Source organism: Myotis yumanensis, unplaced genomic scaffold, assembly GCF_028538775.1.
Source record: "Myotis yumanensis isolate MYYU_CA2020_CCGP unplaced genomic scaffold, mMyoYum1.0.hap1 SCAF_1, whole genome shotgun sequence".
Taxonomy (NCBI): Eukaryota; Metazoa; Chordata; class Mammalia; order Chiroptera; family Vespertilionidae; genus Myotis; species Myotis yumanensis.
The window spans coordinates 180,087,603-180,106,620 of NW_027223752.1; the positions used below are offsets into that span (position 1 = coordinate 180,087,603).

Below are 19,018 nucleotides of genomic sequence, written 5' to 3' on the forward strand. Positions count from 1 at the left end.
CCTATGTAAGTGATGGCTTCAGCTGTGTTCCTTCTCATAGCCAAGGGAGGGACTAAGCCAGTGGATCTAAGCCAGCTTCAATTGCATGGTCAAAAAAGCACCTGTGAGCCCTAACTGGTTTGGCTCAGTGGATAGAGTGTCAGCCTGCAGACTGAAGGGTCCCAGGTTCGATTCCAGTCAAGGGCATGTACTTTGGTTGTGGGCACATCCCCAGTAGGAGGTGTGCAGGAAGCAGCTGATCTATGTTTCTCTCTCTCATTCTCTCTCAGATGTTTCTAACTCTCTATCCCTCTCCCTTCCTCTCCGTAAAAAATCAATTAAATATATTAAAAATTATAAAAGCACCTGTGAGTATGGTTTTACATGACTAGTATGCCCCATTTGTGAGGTATTATTTAATAGTTTGATCATTTGATGATCTCCATTGTATTAATGATAGATATCAATCTCTATCAGGTGTGACACAAAAGAGAAATTTATTAGGGAATTTGTTGTTGTCTGTCTCATTGGGAGCTCAAATTAATTACAATGTTGTGCCCACTGAAAAGGAAAGTAACTCTTGAGATCTGGATAAGCCAGAAATCAGGCTTTCAAAAAATATTGTCTGAGTCTCATGGGGAAAAAAAAAAAACTGTACTTTAAATCTACTTACTTCCTGTAAGAATAGGAAATAGCAAATTTTTGAGACCTCAGATGAAAGAAATTCACCGAAGTATAGGTACTACAGTGATACCTAATAGAGAGGTAAGCTTAGTTACCTAGCCTCAAGATTAAAGACTGAACCCAATACATGTAAGTAGAATTGTAGATACTTAAGAGCATATAGAGATAGTTGAGTAGTTGATTTTGGTCACTTTAGGGAAGTTCGCTAGGTCGTGACCTACAGTAACATGGCTATTCTTTTTTTAAAAAATATATATATTTTATTGATTTTTCACAGAGCGGAAGAGAGAGGGATAGAGAGTTAGAAACATCAATGAGAGAGGAACATCAATCAGCTGCCTCCTGCACACTCCCTACTGGGGATGTGCCAGCAAGCAAGGTACATGCCCTTGACCAGAATCGAACCTGGGACCCTTGAGTCCGCAGGCTGACGCTCTATCTGCTGAGCCAAACCGGCTAGGGCGATGGTAGTACTTTAAATGTGAGTTCATCTTTTAACATATCTGTATTTCTAGATGAATACTTTAATAGACAATACTATTTGTATTTCATTTTCTGGCTTTGATCCATGTTATTAATGAAAATAAGTGTCATTCCCATCAGTATTGTTCCTTAAAATTTGTAGAGCCTTTTCACATAAAATGTATATATTATTTGATCTTTATAACTCTGTGAGGTGGACAGCATTATTATTGAGAGAAATGAGACTGGATATGGTGCCTGTTTCCAAATCCCCATACTCTTTTCATCACACCATACTTGCTTAAAATAAAAAGATAAAATCATGTTTAACTAATATAAAAGAATTTCTGTTTTACAAATGTGCCCATTTTGGTCATGTTTGTGTGTTAGTAGAAATAATTCTCTTTTGATTTTTAAGCAATATAGTTTTATTACAGACAAGTGTTCACAAAGACAAAATAAAAATACATATTCTTATAAGATGTTAAAAGTTAGAAAGCACTAAAAGAATTCAGGGGGAAAAAGAAGTATAAAAAGTATGAAAATGTCATAAAGTTGTTTGTTTATTACTTACTACATTTTTATTAAGTTATTAATTTTTTTATTTTTAGGAACTAAAGGTATTTTATAGATTTTCTTCCCTTCTAGAATCGTTTTTAATACGTCCCCCTTGCCCTTGCACACACACACTGTAACCACAAGTTCCTCTTGGACCACAGCCAGCCTGAGACACAATCCATAGGAAGCTCTGAAGAGACAAAACAGAACTAGCGGGTTGCAGAGACCACAGGGTAGGACAGAGGTGGGCAGTGTGTGGTTCTCCAGTAGTTGCCAAGTTTTCTGGAAGGTCAAATACATACTGCTTGCACAATGCCCATGTCGTTTGCCATGGTCTTTCCTTCGCTCAACTTAAGCTACTGTCAATTTGAAAAAACAAAAATGAAACCTGTGATGGTGGGTGATAGCAGTGAAGGCAGGATTGATTATTGCAATGTATTTATTCTAACTCTACTGGCGAGGTCCTATTTCAAGTGATATAATTGCTACTTCTCCAATGTGACTGTAGAAACAGAGGAAAGGGAGTTTAGAATAACTGGAATATCTGAAAAGGAGACTGAAATATATGTGTACTAAAACAGAAATAAGATAGAAATATAGATGGGTGGTAGAGGGGAGTCAAGCAAAGGGATAGAAGCCATTGGCCATTAGGGCAAAAGACAGCTTACTGCCTATTTCTCCATATCCATGCCAAAGTTTCAGTCCTCAGTTTCAGCTAATCTCCTTATGCAAACAAATCTTTCACACATCCTCATTCTATTTCCATAAATCCAATATATTTTGCTTTTCAATGCCTATTGATTTTTTCATATTTCTGATATGAGATTTCCAGTCTTTTCATTAGGAAGCTGCATATCACTTTAACTACATCTGACATTTTCAGGTAGAACAGGTAAAATATAAAACACAAGAGGGTCATGGACCAAATACCAGGTAATAGTTGTGATTAAAGTGTGTGTGAAGAAGAAGCCTGCTAAGGGGTCTGGAAGGAGAAAAGAAGAAGAACCAGAAGAGAATCAGCTCTGGAAAAAGGAGAAATGGTAAATAAACAAAAAAGTATTCAACAGTGTTAGAAGCTGAAGAGAGGTCAAGAAAGACTGACACACAAAAAAATCTGAAAACTGGTAAAGTCACTGATGGCTTTAGAGTAGTTCTCAATTGGGGGTGATTCTTGCCTACTAGGACATATTTGGCAATGTCTGGAGATATTTTTGGTTGTCACAACTTAAGGGTTCAACTGGCATTTCATGAGTAGGGGTCAGGGATGCTATTAAACATCCTATACAAAGCATAATACACCCCCCTAAAACAAACAAACACCAAGGAACTATCCAGGATAAAACATCAATAGTGCCGATAATGAGAAACATCCTGTACATTACAGGAGCTAAAATGCATGAAACTGAGGAGCTTTGTGAGCAGTTAGGAAACAAATATGGCTAGAGAAGGCTATTTCAAAACTTTTTGCCTTGCAGGGAAAAAGAGTGAACAGATGGAGAACTCTAGAAGCAGACAGGACATAGAAACAAGCATTGCTGTATGTTTTCTCAGTGATGGAAAACTTGGTAGTGTTGTAGCCTGACTATAATGAAGAGATGGAGACGAATTGGGGATGAAAACAGAAGAAACATACTAATGAAATGCTGTTTGAAGGAGGTGAAAGGTTGAAATCAGGAAGACTGGTAGAAATGAGTGCTTTGAAGAACACAGGGAAGCATATCTCTAAGATCAGAGGAAATGAAGGACTAATGGTAAAGATAGGAATATTTTTGGAGTGAGCAGCAAGAACAAGATAGACAGCTTGAGGAAAATGTTTAACATTCATATTTAGTGCCTAGATTAAGCAGCTGGTCTGTTATAGAGGGAAATGGCATATCCTTCCTGGAAAGTAAAAAGGCAGGTGACCTAGTGTAATCTTGTAAACATACTAATGACAGACCTCCTAGCAAACAAACAAACAGAGTAGCCAACTGAACATTTTTCACTATTAGGAGAGCTTATATATGGATCTCATTTAATGGAATGCATCTAACTAGGACTGCAAATGAAAAATAAAGCTGTAATATAAAGATGTATGGGCTATGGCTCCTTGCATAATGTCCATGCATGCTACATAACTATCTGAGTGTAAAAGAACGATGTTTCATGTGATTCAAGGTTAAAACACCCAGTTAATAAGTTCTGGTACATACTGTACAGAATAAGAACTATAGTTGAAAAAAAATGTAGCTGTTGCTCATCGAGGTGGCTCCTTCTGTGTAAATGTGGAAATTGTGCATGTCCAACAATCGAAACCTCATCCAACAATCAAATGCAGGAAGGACGGACCTGGGTTGCAGGGAAGGTATTCCAGATCTCTTCCTACTGCACCTGTGCCTCTTGACACCTGATAAAAGCTCTGATTCGTGGGAGTCTCTCTTAACAAAATATTCTTTGTGTTTCTCACTGACACAAACGCTAGTTATTGGGTAGTGCTGAAGATGACCTAGCTGATATTTTGTAAGGAGTAAGAAATGTAGACAATAAAAAGCCTAAGAGAGAGGACTAATGATATCAGTACTTAGGCTGTTTCAGGTTGGATGTAACAAGCTAAGCACAAATAGAAGATGTAAACAAAGGAGGTATTTCTGAGCAAACGTTTAACACTAGTGTAAAACGATCGCTGAATTAAATGATAAAACTAATAAAGTGACAGCTACTCTAATTTAGAAATGATTAACTCAAAAACATCACATTGGAAAAATGTGAAATGCATGTGCATGATTCATTTCTAAGTCATACCTTTTTATCCTGACATTGCAAATATGATGGTATGGGATACAATTATCAAAGTCTCAATTTAAAAATTATTTCAAAAACAATATTAATATGTTAAAATATTTATATTTTCTCTAAACTGTCTAAAATTCTTAATATTTGATGTAATTATACTACTATATTTCTTGACCTTGGAAGTAAAAATAAATATTACTTAACTTACTAAATTAATTTATTATGTTGTATTTAAATTTCAGAATAATGGACTCTATGAATAAATTTTACCTCGTTGTCTAACTTGAATAAGGTAAAAACTTCAAAATCCAAAGACTATTCCCTCAGTAAAGGTAGTTATTTTACTCAAGGCCAATCTGTCTTACAGGTTAGGCAGCTGTTCGAATGGTCAGAGATTTTTCATGAATCCTGAATCAATAAATACTTTCTCTCATTTTATGAAAGCTGTGCTGTCCCACAGGGTTACCTAAATAAGGCATAAAATAGTTTTTATCTCACAGAAAACTGAGACAACTTGACACAGTTAAAAATGAAATTGTCATTTTTGCATTCTAACCCCAAGAATAAAAGGTAAACAACCTTAATTATGTAATTTATTAATATCAACAAGATATAAACTCCCTAACAGGTATGCTCAATACAGTATGGTAAGAGAAAAAAAAATTCTTCTACATGTGTTATTATTTTCTTGAAAAACATAAAAAATAAATTAAAATGTATACTTTCCACAATGAAGCTTTTTTTTAAAATTTTTTTAAAATATATTTTATTGATTTTTTACAGAGAGGAAGGGAGAGGGATAGAGAGTTAGAAACATTGATGAGAGAGAAACATCGATTAGCTGCCTCCTGCACACTCCCCACTGGGGATGTGCCCACAACCAAGGTACATGCCCTTGACCGGAATCGAACCTGGGACCCTTGAGTCCGCAGGCTGACGCTTTATCCACTGAGCCAAACTGGTCAGGGCGAAGCTTTTAATATATATTATTTAATACTGATTTTGTCACAACATGATTGTTTATTGCTATGGTCTAAAATTCACATGTTGAAATTCTAATCTCCAAAGATGATGGTTTTCGAAGGTAGTGTCTTTGAGAGGTGCTTAGTTCATGAGGGTGGAGGCCTCAGGAATGGGATTAGTGCCTGCATAAAAGAGGCTCCAGAAAGATACCTCACCCCATCCACCATGTAAGACACATGGAGAAGGTGCTAGTTATGAGCCAGGAATGATGCTGGCACCTCAATCATGTACTTCCAGCTTCCAGAACTGTGAGAAATAAATTTCTGTCATTTTCACGCTACCCAATCTATGATATTTTGTTATAGCTGCCTAAGGGACTAAGACACATATTAAGTTTTAAGAAAGTAATTACAGAGGAAAATATTAGTTGCTATGCACATCTCATGTGAACTGTATGAAGAGATAGTTAATGATTGTGGTACTGCAACTTTATTTACTAAACTAATCTTAAGGTCATTTAAGATGAAGTGAGTTAGCTCTATAAATAAGCTATTCATAATTCTGTGCATCAAATATCCTAACTATGAAATCTGCTAAATAAAAATGACTCACCCAAAACTTAAAAAAAAAATGGTATACTTTATTCAATTCTGCCTCTTTAAAAGTAATGCTGAATCTTCAAGTTTATAAGAAATGAAGTGAGTTGGACTAGATAAAATATGCACAAGAGTTTTAAAATATCACTTTAAACATACTTGACCAAGAACTTGTATTTTTTAATGGGTTCTCCAATAAATATCACAAGTAATTGACTATTTCTTATCTCCTTTGTATGGCAAGTCCACAACTATTGTACTGATATGATCTTATATACCATTCCATAAGGCTAATTTTCTAGGGTTGGGGCTGGATGAAAGAAAGTAAAGGGATTAGCCAAAAACATATACATATAACACATAGACACATACAACAGTGTGGTGACAGCTAGAGGGAAAAGGGTAAGGGAGGAAGGTGGAGGTGGGCAAAAGGGGTTGGGAGTAGGGATGGAAAGAGACTTTTCTTGTGGTGATGGACACACGAATCAGTGTATAGATGGTGTTTGTTGGTTTGTACACTCAAAATATGTGTAGGTTTGGAGAACGAATGTCACCCCAACAAATTCAATTAAAAAAATAAAATAAATGTTTCTACTGTAATAGTATCATAATTGTATGGCCTTCATGATCAATAATTAGAATAAAAAACCAAAGCTCTATCAAAAAATGCTTCACAAAAGTATCTGCACATTTGTATAATAAATCAAAATGTCAAATAATGTACATAAGCACAACACACACAAAGATTGTACTGAAAGCATGCATCACAACTTTGTTAGCAATTTTACCTTTAATTCATCCATATTTTTTGTGTATCAGGCACTGTATTAAATGCTATAAAAATGTTAATACATCCAAAATTTCTTCCATTTAAAAGATGAATGTCTAACAGGTAAAATGAGACAAATTCAAATAACGAAGTGGTGATTGCCATATATGTGATATAACTGAGAAGCACATTAATAGGGAAGTATCATTAGTAACTAGAAAAATCAATAAAGGCATTATGAGTGAGGACTATTAATCTAAAATTAATATACTTGTTATCAACAGATGTAATTTCATGTTGAATGAGTGATACTTGTGATTCTCCTTCTTAAAGTATAAAAGGATTGAAGAGAATGATTTGTGTGGCTCCATTTCCTTAAAAATATTAAGGCTTTCTTTTTCTCATTAGATGTCCCTGTAGCAAGCAATGATATCTGTTTTAATTCCATTGACAATGAGTTAAACCAAAAGCTAAAATTATTATTTTAACCCTCTAAAAGTCATTAGTATTTTACATCTTTGAAAGTCTTACCTAGCATTTCAGGATTAAGGGAAGAAATGTCTTCAGTCAGATTTTCTAATCATCTTTCCTTTGAAACTATTCTTTGAAACTTACTGTTGTACTTTCTTGTCTCTCAGAGTCCCTGTTCATTCAAAACTGGGCCCCAATGGTAGAAATTAGCAAAGGACACAAGAATACACATATATATTCAATAGCATCTATTGAGCATGTGAGATAGACTCCATATAAATTAAAGATACAGTAGTTCTTGTTTAATCCTTTTAATATTTGATATCAAAGGTCACAATCCAAATAAAGCCCTGCCCATTTAGGATGGTCAAAATGGTTAAATCTGTTGTATTAACAAGATCACATTAATATCTCCCAATATGGAACTTTAAATACCTGAAGGGCTGACTCTTTCATCTTTGCATCTTCAGAGTAGGTTCTCAATAAATTTTTATTGAAAGAAACTGTGAATGTATTGATGAATGGATAAATGAATAAAAGATAAATTAATAAAGTAGGACATAGTAGGGCACAGAAGAAAAGTGAATGCATAGCAAAAGTGTTTAGCTATTTAACATAGGGCTTAATTAGTCTTACATTATTTAACTATTATTAGTAATATCTAAATTCTAGATTTGACATACCAAATGATTAATATGACATGAGATGCTAATGATCTACAAGTAACAACTTTTTGCTTAAATATAAATCTGGTCTATTCTTCTATTGCAGAAGTCCTACAGCTTATGTTTTCACTGTGCAATTCACAGTTTCTACAGAAAGGCAGCAGGATGCCAAACTGCAAATGAAAGAAATTATACTGTGTCAGAGTAAAACTAGCCATAAAAGAATGCTGTCAGAGTCACTCAGCACAAATAGTTCAGGGCAACTTTGTGGATGCATTTGCTGAGTCATTTAAAGATAACACAACTTTCCAAATCAGCGTTTTAATGTAATAAAAAATAAATACTTCCAAATAGAGTAGGGTTCCCAGAAATTGAATTGAGCAGTTTTTAGATCTACATCTTAAGGCTTTTAAGTCAGGAAGAAAGCACATGCCAAAAAATAAAATGTGTGGTTATGAATGAATCCTTCAGTGTCAAAGATGTCTTGTATTTTCTCAGTCACAGTGACCAGAGCAGTCTGACATAAAGTCAGGACCCTTTATATGACTGTGGACAAAAGGGAGGGAGAGGCAAGCAGGAAATCTCAATTAATTGAAAGAACTGAGATACAATAAATTATTTGAGAATATGACAGTCATCAGTGCTGACCAAGCATACCTCGGTCTACCCCTTCCAGACACAAGAAAAAGACTGCCTCCTGGTGCCTTTTGTGGCTAGTTTGGGCCATGTGATTAGATCAGTGAATCTCATGGGTTGGAATCTTATTATTGGGATGAGGACTTCCAGAGAGCTCTTTAGCCCTGGCAAAAGGCAAAGTTTGCAATAGCAGCTGCTTCAACAGCCAGGATACAGAATGGACCTTGAACAGAACTCCAAGCACCTTCTACAATAACTGAGAAAAACATATTATTAAGTGACTGAGATTTGGGAGCTTTTTGCTATCACATAGTTTATTTTATATTTACTCGCACATTCAGGCACTTTCCTTTCTGTAATGACAGATCCTTAGTATTGATCATAACACATAATCTATCCTCCCATTAATAATTCTTATAAAATAGGGTGATATTGTGAATATTTGGAGGTAGACTTCAACTGTGTAAAGCTGCGGGAGAAACATGACAAATCCTTACATTTATTCAATGATATACCACAGTCTGGAAGGGAAGTTTTCAGAAAGAAAGAGCCTACTTCTAGAAAAAAATTTGTTGTGTGTGTGTTTTTGGTTTCTGTTTTTAACATTTGGACTCTCCTAAGAAAAGTATCAAGAAAGTTATTCATTATAGAAAAATTAAGAAAAGTATTTAAAGCAATTTGAACACATATAGTAAGTGTGAATGCTTATACAATTGCTTCAGATATATTTTGGTTTCTTATAATAAGTTTAAGCAAAGTCCAATTTCTTCTGAGCCATTGATATTCAAAGAATAATAGATCCTACCATTTCCCTTTCAGACTGAAATATCCACAATTGTGGTCTTTCTAATGTATTAGGGCATATTTTTGGTCACTGGGGGACCCTTAGCATCTTAATAAATAGAGCCATATCCTATTGGTAGAATTAAATCTCCATGAACTATACAAAGTATGCCAGTATTTTCTACGTATTAGTATCTTCTTTTGTGACAAAGTTCCTTTTTGAATGAGCTATCTCTCAGTATATACACTAATACCATTCATCAGCATATCAAGAAATACTACCAAATGTTTAGTCCAGAATAAGTACTAAATTGTATTCCTTTTTTGTATTTTTTATGGAGGGTCTCAGTCTACACTTAGAGCAAGCATAGTTTGTCTTAAATGTGTTAACTTCATTACACATAAATAATGCAGAAAAAATAAAAAACTAATTTATATATATTATATGCCCCCCAAACAAGCATGATTTAAAGTTTGACAACTAGGGTCCAAATCTACTAGGTGTAGTGATTAATAATGGCGGATTTTGTAATCAAAGAAAACATGATAATTTCAATAGAAACATCAAAAGTGCTATATTCAAAGTAATGTCCAGCACTAGCTATGCATTTCCCCCATCTTTCAGGTAATTTGTGGATACCGTCCCAACAGAACTTTTCTTGTTTTGAGGCAAACCACTCAGAGACCCAATTTTCCACTTCTTCGTACGTTTTGAAGTGCTGCTCAAAAAGTGTGTGTGCCATCGATCAGAACAAGGGGTCATCTGGAGGAACAAGGTCTGAGGAATACGGCGGGTGGGTTAATACTTCCCAGGCAAGACCTTTTAATGTGTCTTTAACTTGTTTTGAAATGTGTGATGGTGTGTTATCATGAAGCAAAATTACTTTGCCGTGTCTTCTGGCACATTCTGGTCATTTCACAATTAAAGTGTGGTTCAAATTGATTATTTGTTGTCGGTAGCGATCAGTATTAACCGTTTCACTTGGTTTTAGAAGCTTATAATGCACCACACCTTCCTGATCCCACCAAATGCAGAGCATTGTCTTCCTTCTGAAGCAATTTGGCCTTGCAGTGCATGTCGATGGTTGACCTGGATCAACCCATGATTTTGTGCATTTGGGATTCTCAAAATAAATCCACTTTTCATCGCCAGTCACAATTCGATGCAAAGAAGACTTTCTTTCATGCCGTTGAAGCAACATATTACTGATGACTTTTCGGTTTTCCATTTGTCTTTTGTTCAGTTTATGTGTCACCCATTTCCCTTCCTTTAAAATCTTTCCCATTGCTTGTAAATGATCGGAAATTGTTTGCTGAGCAACGTTTAATCTTTCTGAAAGTTGTCTTTGAGTTTGACACACATATTCATCCAATAATGCTTGTAATTGTTGGTCTTCAAACTTTTTCAGTTGATCTGGACAACCTTTGTCTTTCACATTGAAATCATCACTTCTAAAGCATTTAAAACAGCGTTCCCAAGTATCTTGAGATGGAGCATGTTGATCATAAGCTTCCCGAAGTATACGATAACATTAAGCAGCACTTTTCTTCAAAATAAAGTAATGAATTAAAATGTCCCGCAAATGCTCTTTTTTGGCATGAAATTCAACATTTTTAAGCATAAAAGTATCTATGATGTTAACACCTTCAGCAAATTTGACATATGAAGTTTTGAAATTTGCTGTCAATACAACAAAATAGCATACATATCAAATCACATACATATCAACATATGTGTAATTCCATCTATTGAAAAAAATCCGCATTATTAACTGGTACACCTACTAAATCCTATTTCTACCACTTATCATCTGTGTTATAGGGCAAGTGTTATCTTCTTAGTGCTTTATTTTCCTATTTTGCATATTGTGATCAATAACAGTATCCCTTGGTTCATAGTTTTATAAGAACTTAATGTTATAATACATGTGAAGCATTAACTATAGCCCCTAGGTTAAAATTAGCCTTAATAATGCATGTTACTCTTATTATTGCTCTAAAAGAAAAAAATAGCTGAACTATGGGTGTATCTTAAGTATATATATTCACTTGAAATATTTTGGAAAAGAAATATAGAAAATGTGGGTCACTTTTCACACAAAAAGCTATGATTTTCTAAATATATAAGTCACTTGTTTCACATATAGCTAAAATTACCTAAGGAACTCTAGCATTTCTTCCTCACTCAGATGGCCATGAGATAAAGAATATATTTTATGCATTTTAAATTAACTATCAAACAGTTAATTAAAGGATGAGATAGTAGTTGCAAATCCAAAGGAAAACAGTAATGTCATAGAGATTTTAATAGGTTTCATGTGAAAATTCAAGTGTTTCAACAAGTTTTATTTGTAAATCCAGTGAAAATGTACAATATTTTAACCAAGTTTCTGTCCCAACCTTAATACTTCATAGCAGTGATTTTCAACTTGTGTGTCACAAGAATTTTTAAAACCTGCAATACCTGATTGTTTAGTCAGGTGTACTGACCTCTTTTCCCTTAGATTGTCAAATAAAAAGATGACAACAGCCAACACAATAATAGCTGCCCGGGGTGGATTAGTAAAAATTATTCCTATTTTTTGTCATATTGGGAAAAAATATAACACATATTTTTGGTGTGTGCAGAATTTTAGTAATCAATTCATATGTGTTATGAGATGAGAAACTTTGAAAATTTGCTGCATTATAACCTTTCTTTCCCCATGGCAATGGTGTAGTCCTGCCATCTACTGGAAGATCTACATCACTGCAGGAACACATTCTGAAAATTAATAAAAAGCCTTAAATAAAAACAAAATTACATTTTTGTGCTTTGATATTTTAAATTTTAAATCTTGAAAGTGTATCTCAAAGGAAAAGTTATTTTGTGATATTACAACGGAAATTATTTAAATGTAGTATAAAAATGAGATACAAAGAATGCATAAGAGGCCCAACTTTGGGCAAGTGTAACGAATAGTGCACAATTATTAAAATAAATACCGATCTATGAAGGTATAATGGAAATTTTGTGAAGGGATAATGGAAATTATTATGTTTCATAATAATTCATTAGCCATAACCTATAATTTTACATTAATTGGAAATCTTTCTTAACATGTTCTTAAACTTAGAAATAAACCTCAATTGTCAAAATAGTAAGTTTTAAAGCACCAAAGAACAAAAAAGAAAGATGAAATATAATAGATTTCTATATATACACATGTAAATACACACAATCATGTTTTAGTATAATAAAAACAAGAAGCCCATTATCATTTGTTGTTTTGTAATTCTGATTTTCTCACAATTAAAATCTGGCCAAGCCTGACCTGATGGCTAAAACTTCTAACTTCAAGTACAGTGGTCTTGCTATCACTCAGTATTACCTCAGTAACTTAAGCCTTCTTCACAACATGATGGTTTAAACTACATAAGTTAACAATTTCATTTGAAAAAATTATCTAGCATATACAGAGATGTCAAAAATTATAGTTTTATGTATTTTTCACATATATGCATGAATAAATAGGTAGATAGGTAGATAGATCATTTGAAAGAAACACTGCTAAATATTAGGGATCAAAGGTGTTACTGAAAAAGTAATAAATCTGTGAGAAAGTAAAGTGAACTCCAAAAGGCCATCCCATCCCAATATTTGTGAGACCTGAGGCCTCCTGATCCCTTGGGCTGCAGTCCACTGGTCACTTCTTCCCACCCCCGACTCCATCTCACGTTACAAAGAAGCTTCATTCACATGCCTCTAAGACACCCAGTCCACAAGTGCAAGCCTAGATGCAGCCCCCTACACACCCACCTCCACCCTCATCAGCAGGCACCCAGAGTTTGGACCAGGAATTTGGAACCTCTAATACTCAGAATGTGCAAAAGTTGTGGATTTTGCCTTGACACTCAGGCACCTCACTTTGTGTGGAAGGGCAACTGTAAAAGGACAGGCAGAGTAGGGTCCGTTAAAGAGTCTAAGGGTGGTACTGAAATAAGGGTAGTTTACAAAAGGACACATTTTATGCTAGCTAGAGGGTGATGGCATGGTGTGCAATGAAGGTGTCAGAGGGTATCCTCAGGATCACCATTTTCCTTAGCTGTGCATTCCAGGGTTTTGTTCTAGAATGGAGAACACTGAACTTTCCATGGAAGCAAAGAAGACAGGAATTAAGGGCAGCTCTCTCTGTATGCTCCTATCTGTCATGAGGGTCTTAAGTGCAAAGTTAGCACCTCTGACTTGTGACATCAAACTATGGAGATCAATTTTCCCTTCAAATGTAAGGAGTCTAGTCTTCAGTCTGTTTTCATTTTGCATGCAAGAACTTGCCAGATACAGAGGGAATTATTTCATCATGTGCAGGCACATGTACTTACTTACCATGCTGTTCATTTTTGAAGATGACGAACCTGCTCTTTGCTTTCTTAGACTATTAACTTCTTCTACATTTCCATCTTTTGGTTTCAAAATCATTCTGCTACTCCCCGCAGTTCCTTCTGATGAAGACCGCAGTCGTCTCTCTATAAATCTTCCTTCACGATATGGACTGAGGCTACTGGCAAGAACTATTACAAAAAATAAATAAATAAATAAATAAGAATATAAATGTTTAAATGTAGTTTTCATAAATGTTTCATTGAAAGTATATGGGAAAAACTTAGTATCATTTAAAAATTCTCCCTCACAGAAAACTTTTAAAATAAATAGTGGTAGTTTAGTTTGCTTAATCATGTAATTACTTTGAAGCCTAAAACTTTTGGAATCAGCCCGGCCAGTGTACTCAGTGGCTGAGTGTCGACCTATGAACCAAGAGATCATGGTAATATTCCTGGTCAGGGCACATTCCTGGGTTGTGGGCTCGATCCCCAGTGTGGGGCATGCAGGAAGTAGCCAATTAATGATTCTCATCATTGATTTTTCTATCCCTCTCCTCCTCTCACTTTGTCTCTCTGAAATTAATTATATCAATTATATCTATACTAGGGGCCTGGTACACAAAATTCGTGCACTGGGGGGTCCCTCAGCCCAGCCTGCTATCTCACATACTGGGAGCCCTCAGGGGATGTCCTACTGAGAGCTTAGGCCCGCTCCCTGCTCCCCTTAGGGAGCAGGCCTAAGCCGCAGTCTGGCCTCCCTTTGTGGGAGGCAACCGGCTGATCAGGGGAAGGCATCACCCCCATCACCCTGCTGCAGCCACTGCCAGTCACCACAGCCAGCAAGGTGTTTTCATCAACACGGACTCCAGTCCCTTTACCATGAAAAAAAGACAACTTTCTTTAGGCATTTTCAATATGTGTCTTTCATAGGATATGACATTTCTTTCTTTTTTTTTTTTTTTTATCCTCACTTGAGGATATGTTTCCATTGATTTTTAGAGAATGTGGAAGAGAAAGGGAAAGACAGAGAGAAACATCAAAGTGAGAGAAACACTTTGATTGGTTGCCTCCTGCATGAGCCCTAACTTGGGCCCCGGCCAGGGAGGAGCCTGCAACCTAGGTACATGCCCTTGGTCAGAATTGAACCCAGACCCTGCGGTGGGCAGGCCGAGGCATTATCCACTTAGCCAAACCAGCTAGGGCAGGATATGACATTTCTTAGCCCTCCAGCAGCAGACCTTCGTTTTTTTTCTCTAGGAGTGAGGTGGAAAAACCCTAGATCACCTTTTTAGATTCTTATTAGCCAAGTTACTAAGAATATTACCAGTGGCCTACAGGGAGCTTAGCCAATGAGCGGTCAGAAAAGGTGTTTCCTCTATAGTTCACACTGATTGCCAGTTTGGCCCCAGCTCCCTCCAATCACCGGCTCGGCCCCTGCCCAGGCCTAAAGCCTCTGGCTGAGGCTTTAGGCCTGGACAGGGGCCTCCCAGCTCCCTCTGATCGCCAGCTCGGCCCTTGTCCAGGCCTAAAGCCTCGGGGCCTGGGCAGGGCCCCCCCCCATTTCCCTCCAATGGCTGGCTCCTTCCCTGCCCAGGCCTAAAGCCTCTAGCCCAGGTTTTAGGTCTGGGCAGGGGTCCCCTAGGCTCCGATGGCCGGCTCCGCCCTTGCCCAGGAGCCCCCTTGCTCAGGCCCTTCCTATGCTGCTCAGGGCCCACAGAGGGTCTACCTCAGAGTGACCTGGGTGTCGATGATGTTCCAGGGACCCAGGCCGCTGGGCGCCTACCTATGCAAATTAACCGCCATCTTTGTTGGGTTAATTTGCATACCCATCCAATTGGCTGGTGCGCATGGCGGAGTGATACCAATTTGCATGTTTCTCTTTTATTAGTGTAGATGTGTGTGTGTGTGTGTGTGTGTGTGTGTAAAACCAACAGTTGAATCTTTGGAAAATAAACAAAGTTGACAAACCTTTAACTTGGTTCATCAAGAAAAATGAGAGAGAACCCAAATAAACAAAATCAGAAATTAAAAAAGAGAATTAACAACTGCCACCATAGCAATACAAAAGATTGTAAGAAAATATTACCAACAACTATATACCAACAAATTGGACAACTGAGGTGAGATGGATAAATTCCTAAAAACATACAATCTGCCAAAATTGAGTCAGCAAATATCAGAAAACCTGAATAGACTGATTATAACTAATGAAATTGAAGCAGTAGTGAGAAAACTCCCAGCAAATTAAAGTCGTACACTAGATAGCTTCACAAGTAAATTTTATCAACCATTAAAATAAGAACTACTATTTATCCTTCTCAAACTATTCCAAAAAATTCAAGAGGAGGGTAGACTTCCAAGCTCATTTTACTAGGCCAAATTATTTGGATAATTTGGATTATCCAAATCCAAAATTAGATAAAGACACTACAAAGAAAAAATATATAGGCCAATATCCCTGATGAACATTGATGCTAAATACCTCAACAAAATATTAGCAAATCAGATTCAGCTATACATTAAAAAGATCATACACCATGTCAAGTAGCATTTATTCCAAGAATGCAAAGATGGTACAATATTCACAAATTATTAAACATGATACATCACATAAACAAAATGAAGAATAATAATCACATGATCATATAAAAAAAGCATTTGATAAAATCCAGCACCCATTTATGATAAAAATTCTCAGCAAAGTAGAAATAGAAAAAACATACCTCAATGTAATAAAGGCCATATATGACAAACCCATAACCAACATTATACTCAATGAACAAAAAATAAATGTGTTTCCTTTAAGATCAGGAACAAGACAGGGATGTTTGCTTTCACCACTCTTATTCAACAAAGTACTGGAAGTTCTAGTCACAGCAGTCAAATAAAAAGAAATAAAAGGCATCCAAATTGCAAAGGAGGAAGTACAACTGTCATTGTTTGCAGATTCCATGTTACTGTAGATAGAAAACCCTAAAGACTCCACCAAAAACCTATTTGAACTGATAAAATGAATTTGGCAATGCAGCAGGATACAAAATGAATGCCCAGAAATCTATGGCATTTTTATAAAGCAACAATGAATAATCAGAAATAGAAATTAAGAAAACAATACTATTTACAATTGCAACAACAACAAAAAAAATAAGTTCCCTAGGAATAAATTTAACCAAGGAGGAAAAAGACCTTTGGTCAGAAAAAGAAGAAAGGATGGAAGATACAAATAAGTGGAAGCATATACTGTGTCCAAGGATAGGAAGAAATAATATCATTAAAATGTCCATACTACCCAAAGCAATCTCTAAATCCAATGCAATTCCTATTAAAATAGCAATGGCACATCTCACAGTGTTAGAACAAATATTCCAAAAATTTATATGAAACCACAAAAGACTCCAAAGAGCCTCAGCAATCTTGGAAAGAACAAAGTTGGAGGTGTCATGCTACCTGATATCAAGTTATACTACAAGGCCATGTTAATCAAAACAGCATGGTACTGGCATAAAAACAGGCATATAGATCAATGGAACATAATAGAGAGCCCAGAAATAAACCTATACCTTTATGGTCAATTAATATTTGAAAAGGAGACAAGAATATATAATGGGATAAAGACAGTCTATTAAATAAATGTTGTTAGGAATATTGGACAAAATATTGCAAAAATATGAAGCTAGACCACCTCCTCACACCATAACAAAAATAAATTCAAAATGGATTAAAAACTTAATTTGAGTTGTGAAACTCTAAAAATCCTAGAAGATATAGGCAGTAAAATCTTGAACATTTCTCATAGCAATATTTTTTCTGATATATCTCCTCGAGTAAGGGAAACAAAATTTAAAATAAAATTAAAATGGGACTACATCAAACTAAAAAGCTTTTGCAAAGCAAAGGAAACTATCAATAAAATGAAAAGGCAACCCACTGAATGGGAGAACATATTTGCCAGTGATATATCTGATAAGGGGTTACTTTACAAAATTTATAAAGAATTTATATAACTCGATACTAAGAAAATAAACAACCCAATTTAAAAATGGGCAAAGGACCTGAATAGACACTTCTCCAGAGAGTACATGCAGATGGCCATCAGATGTATAAAAAGATTCAAATATCATTAATCTTAAGAAAAATTAAAACTATAATGAGCTATCCCTCACAACTGTCAGGATGACTATCATCAATAAATCAACAAACAACAAGTGTTGTGGAGGATGTGGAGAAAAGGGAACCCTCATGCACTGTTGATAGGAGTACAGATTAGAGCAGCCACTGTAAAAAACAGTATAGAGTTGCCTCAAAAAAGAAAAAATGAAACTGTGTCATGACCCATCTATCCCATTTCTGAAAATACTTCGTAAGAAACTCAAAACACTAATATGAAAGAATATATGTATCTCTATATTCATTGCAGCATTATTTATAAGAGCCAAGATCTGGAAGCAGCCCAAGTGACCATCAGTAGTTGAGTGAATAAAAAAGCTGTGGTACATTTACTCAATGGAATACTACTCAGCCATAAAAAAGAAGAAAATCTCCCTTTGTGACAGCATGGATGCACCTGGAGAGTATTATGCTAAGTGAAATAAGCCAGTCAGAGAAAGACAAATACCATATGATCTCACTTATAAAGGGTGTCCCAAAATTCACGCACGAAGTAATTTTGATAGAAAACACAGGTTTATAATTAAAAATTGTACATTTTTTATTGATTCATAAAGTATACAGTATAGGGTTATGTATGGAATAGCATATAGCGTAAATGGCTTCCACAGCTTTGCTGGCACGTATGCACTCTTTTGTTACTGCCTGAGCAGCCGCATTTTCGAAGAAGAATGGTCCGATGATGCCTCCAGCCCAAAATCCACACCAAACAGTGACACGTTGTGGATGCATTTGTTTTTCAACAATCACTCGTGGATTTTCTGAACCCCAAATGCAACAATTTTGTCGATTAACCAAGCCATCAAGATGAAAATGAGCCTCATCAGCCACATTAATGCAAAACGGTCATGGAAAATTTCAACAAAAGAGTGCATATGTGCCAGCAAAGCCGTGGAGGCTATTTACCTGATATGCTATTCCATACATGACCCTATTCTATATACTTTATGAATCAATAAAAAATTACAATTTTTAATTATAAACCTGTGTTTTCTATCAAAATTACTTCTTGCATGAATTTTGGAACAACCTTTATGTGGGATTTAGTGAAACAAAATAAACACAATAGAAACAGATTCATAGATACAGAGAACAGACTGACAGCTCTCAGAGAGAAGGTTGTTTGGTGATTGCCAGAAGGAAAAGAGGAT

At 35.8% G+C, this 19,018-nt stretch overlaps 1 protein-coding gene across 4 annotated transcripts in view; it reads right to left on the reverse strand.

The window, feature by feature from the left end:
• Nucleotides 1–19,018, reverse strand: part of CCSER1 (coiled-coil serine rich protein 1) — a 1,176,231-nt gene that overhangs the window by 1,012,015 nt on the left and 145,198 nt on the right. For all 4 annotated transcript variants that reach the window (XM_070392710.1, XM_070392707.1, XM_070392715.1 and 1 more), the window contains exon 3: nucleotides 13,705–13,889. In XM_070392710.1, the coding sequence (XP_070248811.1) occupies nucleotides 13,705–13,889 (185 nt within the window). The remainder of the gene's footprint in view (nucleotides 1–13,704; nucleotides 13,890–19,018) is intronic.